Raw genomic sequence first — 12,413 nt, forward strand, 5'->3', positions numbered from 1 at the left:
TGTCATCTTGCAGACGAATGGAAGGATGCTCAGTGCGATGGTGACTGTTCACAGGGCAGCTCCATGAAACAGAAGACCAAATGTTGTTGAAGACCATCTGCTGAGCGAGGAAGGCAGAAATACAGAGTCACAGTCTGTCTCTGCGAGGCCCTGCATCTTTCTCACGTGTCCTCGCAACAATATCATTTTAATGTCAAACTGATTCCTGGAATATGTTCTACCTGCTACCTCAAATGAACTGTTTTGACTTGATTTCTGAAAAATGTGGTTTCTAATAAATGATCCAAAGAGGTCCAAAGAATTAGCGGTAATCTAAATGGTAATGTCAAAATTAGGCCAGGTTTGGAGTTCATGGTTTGACTGATGAGCATCACATATTTTGACTCAGAACAAAAAAAAACATTGATTTACGAACATCTTATAAAAACGTATATTTTCAAACTTGGCCTTATTAAGAAAATGTTATATTTCACAGTCATACATGGCTTTTTCAAATGATACTGATGAACTATTATATTGAGTTCGGAAACCCTTGAAGACAATTTTCTCTATCTTTTAAGGTAGTTTGACTTAACTAATTCATTCAGTGTGGTTAAATTATTTAGTAAATACTAATAAAGCCATAAAGACATACTTCTAAAGCCTTCAACATGGGAGTATTTGTAGTAAATGCTACCCACTGTTTATTCCAGTTTCAGATGATGCAACATGTAGGGTGAATTAGCCAAATGTGGGACACCTAAGCTCAGGTGGGTGTAGGTCTCCCTACAACAAATGAAAGTCAATAAAACTAAGGGTTAACACAAGTTGTGATATCATGTGATCAAAATAACATGACTTCTCAAATGTCCAATCAGAGATTAGAATGATACACTCTTCAAAAATGAAGTACACAGCATGAAGACCACCCAAAGGTCAGAGACATACTGTGTAGACAAACTTAATGTTAAGGATATACATTTCTTATAAATAAAACAATCCTACTTTTTTATCTGGATGTTTTTATGATATGCTTGTTTATCAAAAAATATTATATTATGTTTTAAATACATTCTATAATTGTTATTTTAAATTAAAATGTCCTTTGTCCCACTTTAGGAAACATGTTTCCTAAAGTGGGACAGTATGACTTGCCTAATGTGGGACAGTTTTTTACATTCAAATATGCCTGTTTACTGTTTAGTGGAGCTACCCCCATTAGTTGACTTATTGGTCGTTTTTTCCCTGCTGAATGACATATTTTTTAAGAAACCTTAGTACATCTCTGGTAAAGATATGATTAAATAAGTTATGTTGCATATTTCTATGTGGAAAAACACAGTTTTAAAGATTTGTCGATCAATTAATCAATTAGTCAGCAAAGTATTGGTGTTGGTGAATTTCTTTTGTTCAGGACAGAGGTATGAAATAGAAAAACATTTTAACATTTTAACATTGTAACATTGCATTTCTTTAAATACATTAATTCATAACATGTTCATTACATTCTGCTTTCTCTGCATGTCAAATATGATCATATAATAGCCTATTGTCTTTCTACAAAATGCATCAAAACTATTTTAGTCCTTTTTTAGTGTTTTGTAACACCAATATCATTGTAAGTGGTAAAATTACAGAATATGGGATTGCACATTTAATACTTGAGTGTGACAGATTTGAGAGGTTTTTATACCTGAATTAAGGTGATTTAGGCCTTTTAACATTTGACTTTTCAGTGTCCCAAATTTGGAAATGCAGATTGTCCGAAACAATTTGGCACTAATACTACTGATATGTCTACTATTTCTTTAATGAGTATGATAAGTGGATTTTCTCTTTTGGTTTGATTAGGGGACATTCTGGGGATTTCAGAGTGGTACTGGGTGTGGATTTAATGTATAGCTTCATGTAATTCATGCAATATATATCAGAAGTCTGAAATGCAAAAATTGTCCCACACTAGGCTAATTCAACATAATTAAACCAATTAAATAGGATAAAAAAGTACAGGCTACAGTTCTATATCAAGAATTATTCCTTAATTAACTTACAAAAATGATAAGCATATGTGATACTTCTCAAAGCCGCCCTCACAGTGGTCCACGGCGGCGGTGGTCAGAGAGTCTATGGCACTGGCTAGTGGTCTCGTGTCTCTGAACTGTAATCTCGTTTTATCTCGCGTTGATTTGAAGGTCCTGCGGAGCTGCTAATCCGTCGCTAACAGAGAAACTGTCTGGTGGAGGCGAACCGAAATAAACAAGGTCAGAAGACTGTCTGTCAACAGTTTAGATATGTTTTGGGATCAAAATGGATTCATCTTACAGGTTTACAAAGCAGCTCTGAGTTTACTGCACAGTGTTTATACTGGATTTAGACGAGCTTTACTTGGAAAAAGTGCAAACGTTGCTTTTAAGAATTTAACAGCTATCATAATGATACTAATCCTGACTGTTTTGACACCGAGCGAGTAACTAAGAGAAGAAATAAACTTTACACTCAGACCTGGAGGTTCGGTTTCTTTTTTTTTTTAAATAAGAATCGGGTTTTGTTCTGTGCAGTCCAAAGGTCTTTCTTCTGCTTGCACCCTGTGGTCAATCTGTCAACTAGCGGTTATAGAGTCTCCTTTAGGAAACACACACTCCTGTGTGATCTGTAAAACTGAAGCACGGACCACTTTAACCTGTACCAAATCTAATTTTTGTATCGTGCATAAAACATTGATATGAATTCCTTCTTTTTCCTCCTTTCAGCTTGTTGGAAACCTTGAACACCAACCATGTCACAGCTGAGTGGGAAAGTCCAGACCGTCCTGGGTCTAGTTGATCCGGACCAACTTGGCCGCACTATGACCCATGAGCACCTGACCATGAGCTTCGAGTGCTGCTACTTCCCCCCTCCTCCAGGTGATGAAGCAGTGGCAGAGAACCCCTTCCACATGCAGCACATGCACTGGCTGAGACAGAACCCGTACAGTTCTCACGAGAACCTGCTGCTGCTGCAGGAGACCAACGCGGTGAGGGACGAGCTGCTGGTCTACAGGAAGGCTGGCGGGGGCACCATAGTGGAGAACACCACCACTGGCATCGACCGAGACCTGCCCACCCTCAGACAGCTGGCAAAGGAGACCGGGGTCCACATTGTCGCAGGAGCCGGGTACTATGTGGACTGCACCCACACCGAGGCCACAAAGAGGATGAGTGTGGAGAAGGTATGAAACAGTCTGAGAAAAAGAAAACATATTTGTTGGAAGGTTATAAACTTTTATAACTAGAGATGTTCCAATACCACTTTCTCAACCTGATACTGAATCCAATACTTCTCCCTGAGTGTAGACGGATGCTAAGTACCCCTCAGGTACTGGTGGGGACACTGATGTTGACATGCTTTGAGAGGGGAAAAAAAGAATTAATTGGATAAAATGTATAAAAAAAAATTAAAAAAGAGTGAGCATGTAATTAATGTTTCAAGGAAATGACAAACTCTAAATATCTCCATCAAAACAAGACTTCTCAAACTACACTTGTTGAAGTTATTGATAGTTTTAGCAGAGACCTTCAAAATGACATTTTTGTATTTTTGATTGATAGGATAGATACTGTTGAAAAAGTAAAAGTCAAGTGATGAATAAAAAATCTATTTTGATTTCATGGATACTTTAATGAGTGTGTGTGTGTGGAACTTGCTACTGGTAAGTATGTTGCAGTATGGAGTTGTTGGTGTATGAACCTTTCTGTTTTTATGTGCATAAAGAGTTTACATGTAGTCTTTATGGATATTTAAATACAATCAATCCTGACATCTCTGTTTGTGGCCTTCCAGTCTGTTAAAGGGACACATCAAAGAGTCTTTAACTAGTCTTTTTAAAGGATTGATGCCATCCTGCTTCATTTCCTTGTCTCCTGCACGTCAGCTCACAGATATCATTGTCGGCGAGGTGCTTCAGGGCGCGGATGGCACCGACATCCGCTGCGGCGTGATTGGAGAGATCGGAACCGGCTGGCCAATCACAGAGAGCGAGACGAAGGTGCTGAAGGCGACCGCTCATGCTCAGGCCCAGCTCGGCTGCCCTGTCATCATCCATCCCGGCAGGAACCCCGCTGCTCCAGCTGAAGTTGTCCGGATCCTTCAGGAGGCTGGCGGGGACATTAGCAGAACTGTCATGTCACATCTGGACAGGTAAAAAGTTCTCCAGATCAACTTTTTATTCGTTACCATAGAAGCATAATAAAATGTTCCTTCATTTTACAGTCCCAGAAGAACACTTCCAGCTCTGTATGCTGTATCGACATTAGTTTTCCTTAAAGGTGCACTATGTAGTTTTGATAGAGAAATGGGAAAGTTGGAGAAGTGTAAAGATTCTGTGGTATATGTTCATAACTCGATACACAAACTGTCCTCAGAGGAGAATCTGGTCTCTGGTAAAATGTTTGAAGATAAAATACTACGTGAGAAGTGATGGTGGGCCCACTACTGTGAAACCTTAACTCTCCTGATAGCTTTTTGAGCTCCAAAAAGAGTTCCAGGGACCCTTTTTTTTTCTTGGAATAAAGTTTGTTTATTCAGTTCAGAAAATATAGCATAGAATTGTTTCACTTCTCCAACTTTCAAATTTCACTACCAAATCTCCATAGTGCACCTTTAAAAATCAAGTTGAAGACGCAGTTGATGTCTGCTGATTTTCCTAAGAGATCATTTTGTTGTTAACTTAATCCTAGTTATTGTGCATACTGTTGTATAATATTGGTAAAGTAATCTCCTAAAGTCACCCTAATACTTAAAATGAGCCTGGTTGATACCTTCCTTTATTACATTTCATTGTAAATCTATACTTTTGGATGGTTGGTCACTAATACAAAGGTGCTAATCTGGTTCTTTCATATGATTTCTAAGGGCATACACAAGACTTTCAGACTTGCACCCCCCCCCCCCCTTCAGTTGTCCTTTATTTGAAAAAAAAGCAGCTTTTATCATGACAGCGGTGATCAGTTCCTTTACTGTGTGCAACACAACTTTTTAATTTAAATTGATGCTTTTTGTACTTCTGCGGTTGAAAATAATAATTTAATTCACAGAGAACTTCACTAGTTCAATATCAGAGAAAGAAATAATTTAAAGGTTTATGGGATAGTTTGGTTTGAGGGTACACAAGGTCTCTGTAACATATCTTTTATTACCTGCTTTAAAAAAGTTTGATTTTTCATTCCACACTTGGTTCAGAGATATGATGGACCTGCTCTTCACAGAAACGTTTATTCACAGCTGGGTTTTTTTCACACTCTTAAGAGGGCTAAAAGAATGTACTGTAAGACATTTTTAATTCAGATCTTGATAAGCCTTGAGGCACACATCACCTTTGTTTTTTTTTCTTCATGCAGGACCATATTTGATGAGGGGGAACTGCTGGAGTTTGCAAAGCTGGGCAGTTATCTGGAGTACGATCTGTTTGGAACAGAGATGCTAAACTACCCGTACAACCTGGAGTTGGACATGCCCAGTGACAGCCAGAGAGTGCAGACGTGAGTAACAACAGACAGGGTTCCACCTGTCTTTCAGTCCCTCAATACTTTGATAATATGTCTGTTTAAATTTGAGACCTTTCCAGAGTCCAGATGTGGAGCTAGAGTCTACATGTGGTTTGTTTCATTTTGAACAAAATGCTGCTTTTAGTGTAAAACTACGAGACTGATCTCTCTGTAAAAAGCGAGAGGGAGGAGTGTGTGTGTGTCAGCAGGATGAGTGATGAATGGATAATGTTGCAGATGCTGGTTGGCACATACAAAATACAGGTTTGATAACACATGAAGGCAGATTGACCGCGGTGGTTCCTCTCCAGTTTTGTAACATTTTTGTCTCTTTTCTGTTTACGTTTCTGTAGCTTGGCGTTCCTTGTGAAGGAGGGCTATGAGGACAAGATATTGGTGGCACACGACATCCACACTAAGAACCGTCTCACCAAATATGGCGGCCACGGCTACTCTCACATCCTGAAAAACATTGTGCCAAAGATGCTAACGAGGGGCATCTCCCAGCACCAGGTGGATAAGATCCTCATCGACAACCCAAAATGCTGGTTGACCTTTAAATAAAGCAACAACGCTAAAACTGAAGGACCGGTAGACATTGTTCTGATATGTCATTTTATTTGGTGAAGAAGACAAACACCCTACAGTTACAACTTGGCGATTTTAGCAATAATCACTGTCGCAGAGGGGTCTTCAATGTGCTTCACAGCCTCGATTTTAGTTGTGTAAATTTGTCTTTATGATCATTGATTGTAATTTTGCAGCAAAGCCGAATGTTATGTTTCTGTCTTTTCAATGGGAAATGATCACGAGCTGCTGTTTCATCCAGCTGAAAGAGTTTTGAAAGAGGCGTTATTAATCAAAACTTGATTTACATTTGTAATAATACATGATTAACTTTGTAAGCTTATTATGTGAAAGCGCTTTGCAGGATCACAGTGCCTCTCGTACTTAACCTCGTCCCACACGTCACAAAAAAAAAAAAGCTTTTTAGTCGGCAGGAAGGTAAATGCAATCTAAGACAAATATTTCCCTCTCTGGTGCTTAAAAACATGGTGCTAAATGAATTTGTCAACTTCAATGTCAACGTCGCTGCTGCTTTCTTTGAATTTCGAAAGCGACGTTTCCGCTAACACACTTTCTGGGGATGAAAGCAGCGAGCGTGTTGGTAATCAGTATGCTGCTCTGCTCTCGACACAATGCGGCTGTGTTAGATGAGTTGTCCTGTTGCCCCTCAGTGGGTGTCTGGGTGTCTCTGGGAGGCTGAGTGGCTGGCAGGCCCCAGATGAAGGACATGTTCTCCTCTCATCTGGGAACAGGTGGCCTCACAGGGTGACTTCTCACCACAGGATCAGGATCATCCGCAGTACCTCAACAACTGTATAACTTTGATTAAGCTTTAGAGAGAATTAACAAAGTGAGGCAGAGGACTGGAGTTTTACACATTATTTTAACACAGTCTTATACAGAGGGGCTTCACAATCAGCAGGCAGATATACAGTATGACTAACCCCGAGACCGCCCTGGTGCCCAAACCATGCAGCTGTCATATATGGGGACAAGAAAATGAGTTTCAGGGATTTTCTTCAGACAAAAAAAAAACATCAGAATGGCCCTAAACACTATCTTATAAAGTAAATGTCACTTTTATAATCATGCATCAATACCGCTTTTACATGTCACTCAAAAAATGTGACCACTCTTAAATATGTCAAAAAATAAAGCACACATGGACTAACTTCACTGTGACAGGTTGGTGATTATGTATCGTTTAACTGAATGTCTCAGGTCAATTCTTTCTCTCAGCAGGTGCAGCCACAGCATGTTTGACACATCAGCAAACTTATTATTTTAAAGCTAAGCAGTTCATTCAGGGTGCAATAGCAACACTAATGAGTTTGGCAGGGTTACATTTCATTGCTGTACATTTTATAATCCGTGATAATATTCTGAAATTACACTGAGGTACAGTTTTTTTTTTTTTTACGCACGACGTCCTCCACATCCTCCCCCCTTTTTTTTTTTCAATATTCAAATGTTGAGCTCTGTCTTTTGTAATCCAACTGACATGGAATCGAGCATGAGCAGTGAAGCGAGCTGTTTCCACTTTCTGTTTCAATCAGCGTACAACATGAAGCCGGAAAACGTGCTGTATTTGTTGTTGTTGCCCCCGTGCGCCTTCCCTCCGTCGAGCTTGATGTAAATCTCGTCCCCGGGCTCCAGGTGCAGGACGACACTGTTGCTGGCGTAGTCGTAGTTCTGGTCGGCGTCTTGGGCGATGGCACTTGCTCTCACCTGGAAAGCAAAGTTAATATTTTTTGGTGAAGCGTAACTTTTTTGAAATCAGAACGATGGATGGTCCCAACAGCTTCGACAGATCAGTCATTTTCATTACAAACTGATTACAAACCTTAGACTTCTTAAAAGAAAAGAAAAAAATTAGATTGTTCCGGGGAATCTAGTTGGAGTCTCTTTCCGGATACTGCTGTGCGTAAAACCTGTGCGTAAAACTTAGCTCTTAAATGACGTCTTTTCACTGTGTATAAAATAGACTTAAAACAAACCTAATGATCATTTGATAATAATTTCACAAGGAGTCCTACCTGGTTGTTCTTGCAAAGGTCAGCCCACATGCTGGTCCCATCTCCGCCTCGCATCAGCACATGGTAAACAAAGAAGTAAATCCCGGGTATTGAGCAGGTGAATTTCCCTGAAGCGGGGTCGTAATGGTTGCCAAGATTTGTGACTACATCGTCGAATTTCAACACTTCATATCCCTCGTGCTGCTTCTTCAGTCCGGCGTAAAACGCGATCTTTGGGATAGTATTGTAGGTGGCAGCGCTGATGGCACCATTTGGCCCATTTGCTCCGGGGGACCCGGGTAGACCGGGAGGGCCGGGTGCCCCTCTCTCTCCGGGAGGACCAACAGATCCAGGGGGTCCAGGCTCGCCTACCGGACCCCTCGGACCCATTCTTCCCACGCGTCCAGGCTCACCTTGAGGACCTTGGATGAACGTCGGCAGCGACTGTGCCAGGCGGTTGTCTTTAATCGGGTTGGTTGCCTTTGCCGTGGCGGTCGCCGCTGTCCCGTGGGAGTCACACACCATTTGACAGGAGCCGAGCATCTCATAGCGGGCAGGAGTCCCGGCGGTGTTCACCAGGACCGGGATCAGAACCACCAACACCAGCACCAGCGCTACTCCACAAACACCAGTTGCGATCATCTGCGCTCTGCGGATCCGCGGTGTTCTCCGGTGTGGATGGTCTTCCAGTCTGCTTGTTGGCGGTATTTTTGCAGAGGGAAAAATGTCACCAGGTCTCTTATTATACTGCCACGTGTGAAGATAAAATAGTCCCTTAAATGTGTATGCGTAAAAGTAACCATCCACAACTTTTTACGCGCAGCAGTATCCGTCAAACTGATTCATCTCCGTTGTCTAAATGCTAGAAAAACAACAAAAGTCTGTCCGTGGGGGGGAAACTTCACCTGATACGTCTCTTTTTCATTCAGCACTAAGTCACAGCCGCATAAGTTTCTGCCCACCTCGATTCCACGGGAGAGAATGGGCAAGAAATTAACCTGCGTCTGTGTTTAGAGAGGGAGGGGAGGGGTGGCGTGGAGTGGAGGTGATGGATGGGACAGAATCCACGCGTTATTTCAATCAAAAGAGAGAAAGTGAAAAACATCCAAACTCTGATGCAACATCGCAGCTCTGAAACGTGACCACTTTGTGTTGTGCACTTGTTTGTGTCTTTGAGCGACTTTGTATCGTTACAGCAGCTTTTTAACACAGTCAGTATGCATTACTTTTTTCTATTGATTACTGTGACGTATACATCCCACAACACGTTATTAGAACTTACCCAAACAGCTCTTAAAGGTCTTGAGCATAATTAGGCCTATTACGGACCAAAAGCGATACTCCTCTGGCACCTGGTCACACCTCAGTGGCGCCCTGTGTCCAATTTATCATTGGGAGAAAATCTATAGAGCCACTGAGAGGAAAGGGGGGAGTCACTGGGAGATATCTGGCAGTGAAGGATGACTTCACACAAATATACTGATGAAATGACTGAATGTAGATGCATTTAGTGGGGAAATAAGGTGGGATCACTTCATTTATTAACCAAGAGAAATCAACAATTGAAGCTGTAGCTCAAAAAATCTTAAATGTTGATTTCAATTTCACAATAAAACACAAATAACTCATATTTTTAGTCTCTGATTTTACACGATTTATAAAATGATCAAAGCCTATGGATTCATAAGATACAAAACTAAACATTCGGTCAAGATGAAACTTCAGCACAGTGGTTTTTTTGTGAGTGATGAAGGGCTAATTGTTGGTGAGGAGGGCAGATGATGATGTGCTCATGAATGCAGAGGCTGACACTGTTCGATGGCTCCTACTTACTGCCTGGTGGAGAGATGGATGAACGGGGAGGGAAAACAGTTAGCCTTGTTTGTTTGGGAGGAGCGAGGCTTTGATTGTGGCCTGAATGAGATTCTATGAAAGCCGCGAATACAAGTGCTTGTCGAATCATGATCAGAAGAAGTTTCACAGAAAACTGTTGGATTAAAACAAAGATATTTTTACAGATATTGGTTGTAAAAACGAACTATATGAGCTGTATGAGTTTAAACTTACTTAATAAGAGTGGTTTATGTATAAATACTTTCTGTTAGTTATCATTACATCTGCTGCTTGTTACATCTTTATTGGTCTCATGAGGCATCCCATTTAACCACCAAGTATGGTTATTCTTGTCAGGAACCTTTTTTGTTTGACTTCAAAACAGCACATGACAACACAGTACATCAAGGTCAAATTAAAAAAGTTAAACAACATTTGACATCCATACATGTCAATGACAATAAGCCTTTAAGAATCACAGCAAAAATCAAAAGCATCTATGTAAGAGTGAAAAGAACAACAAAGATGTTGTTGGCATAAAAGACGGAAATATGTCTGCTAAAAATGTTATTTATTAAGCTGCTTCTTAGAAAAGCTGCTCCACGTAATCAGTGAAGAGCATGTCATATTTTCAGTTGAAAACATTTGGAGTAAAGTTGAGTTGCTCTTCCAAGCCGAGGACACAACATGGCCTCTTACATAAGAGGGAGGACAGGAAGCTTTTCAAGCTAAAAAATTCAGATTATATAAAGCAATGTGAAATGCTTTTGAAGGTACATCGCCAAATATAACGATGAATTGATTCAAGTCTGTTTGTTTATAGTGAACGCAGATGAAGACACCCGCTCATTAGCTCAAACATATCAATAAAATATACTGCGCTTGATTTTCACTCAGCACAGAATTCTTGAAAGGTCTGTTTTTTCTGTAAACTACACAGCAAGTTATATTATTTCTCTTATATTTACACAACAAAAAACCTCCAAAAGGCACCGATAAACAAACATGTAGGAGATGTTAAGTTCAGTGACTGAATGAGCTGAGGTGACACTTAACGGACATTCTGCAGCGTCAACCTGTAACCCAAAGCGACCAAATCCCTCATTTTGCAAAACGTTAAGCCTTAATTTTATTTATTCGTAAAAAATACATCGTCCAAACAGTTGTCAGAACTATTAGAAAACTAGCTTTAATGACCAGAATCATTTTTATACCAGGCATTTAAATGTGTTAACATATTTCTACTGTAAAGTTTGGCGTTGTAATACTGGGCTTAATGGGAATTTACTCATTTCTGGAGCCAGACTCAAGAGGCCACCTAGGGAACTGCTGGGTTTTTTTCTGGGCAGTTAAAGCTCCTGTAATGAGGTACAGAATATCACAGAGATTTTTGATTATTCCTATAATATGTTGTAACCACAGCCAGGGTATTTGCCAAACAAACTGAGATACAGCACACCGCAGAAACCGCCTGTGATTAGATTTCTTAAGTAAACATTCACCATGACTGATACGAGACTGACCGTGCATATTTCAGCAGAAATTATATTTTAAATTATTGTACAGCACTTTGAATGAAAGCGCTTTATAAATAAATGTATTATTATTAAGAGATATTATGATGTAAGTGTACTGCTTTGGCTGGTTGGTTGGTTGGTTGGTTGGTTGGTTGGTTGGCAGGTTAAGCATCAAGCTGAAAGCATTGCTGTGTCTTTGTATTGTCTTACAGAAATGCTGGCATGGCAGTATGAGTTTTGAGGCTAATAAACTCAAGAGACTGTTACAGACTCAATGGTTATTCAGAGAAAAGAACAGCTAGAATTTGAAAATCCTTAAAAGCAGAATAATAGAGATCTTAATAGATTTACAATGACATTCTGACAGATTTTAACATGACTTGAAATAATGTTTGCCCATAATTGAGACATGATTTTTTCAGGGTAATATTTCTCTTACAATTACCTCTATGGAGGAAAAGACTAAATGGTTAATTTTCTTTAACGTTGACTGTTGGTTTATTTCATTCATGCTTCTCTGTAACTGATGACAGTTGCTTGGGTGGGCAATGTGTATGATCTAAAATACATGATCTTTTCTAAAAGATCACACATTTTCTGTGGGATGGGTGCAAAGTGGTAAATAGACCAGTATATAATAGATAGTATATTAAGACACACATAGACACTCACACTCACACACAGTAACAGTGGGACATACTGTGGCGGCTATGAGTCAGTGAGCACTTGTTAGCGGTCAGGCTCTTTCCCTCCAGTTGGCACGAGCCTCCGGTGACTCAGGGAGACTTGTCGACCGGGAGCCAGAGTGAACAGCCGTGTCAAAATCCACCAAAAGCTGTGAGAAGAAGAAACAACTTGTAATAGAAAGACTCTCACAGTATTACACCGACTGAATCAAAAATGCACCTTCTTTTCTGTTCTGATTTAAACCACCTCACACGTGTCAAAAGTTGACTTTCATCACTCTTTTTCAAGCACAG

General features: G+C 40.2%; 2 protein-coding genes across 2 annotated transcripts; one reads left to right on the forward strand and one right to left on the reverse strand.

The window, feature by feature from the left end:
* Nucleotides 1-2,141: 2,141 nt before the first annotated feature.
* On the forward strand, nucleotides 2,142-7,240 carry pter (phosphotriesterase related). Its single transcript, XM_020635273.3, has 5 exons — nucleotides 2,142-2,240; nucleotides 2,730-3,187; nucleotides 3,890-4,155; nucleotides 5,355-5,495; nucleotides 5,855-7,240. The coding sequence occupies exons 2-5, from the start codon at nucleotides 2,756-2,758 to the stop codon at nucleotides 6,063-6,065; spliced, it is 1,050 nt and encodes a 349-aa protein (XP_020490929.1). The 5' UTR covers nucleotides 2,142-2,240; nucleotides 2,730-2,755; the 3' UTR covers nucleotides 6,066-7,240.
* Nucleotides 7,082-9,740, reverse strand: c1ql3b (complement component 1, q subcomponent-like 3b). The gene is made up of 2 exons (XM_020635274.3): nucleotides 8,105-9,740; nucleotides 7,082-7,796 (listed from the first exon to the last, which is right to left on the reverse strand). Exons 1-2 carry the CDS (start codon nucleotides 8,723-8,725, stop codon nucleotides 7,617-7,619), a joined length of 801 nt encoding a protein of 266 aa, XP_020490930.1. The 5' UTR covers nucleotides 8,726-9,740; the 3' UTR covers nucleotides 7,082-7,616.
* Nucleotides 9,741-12,413: the final 2,673 nt, after the last annotated feature.

Source organism: Labrus bergylta, chromosome 4 (assembly GCF_963930695.1).
Source record: "Labrus bergylta chromosome 4, fLabBer1.1, whole genome shotgun sequence".
NCBI classification, from domain to species: domain Eukaryota; kingdom Metazoa; phylum Chordata; class Actinopteri; order Labriformes; family Labridae; genus Labrus; species Labrus bergylta.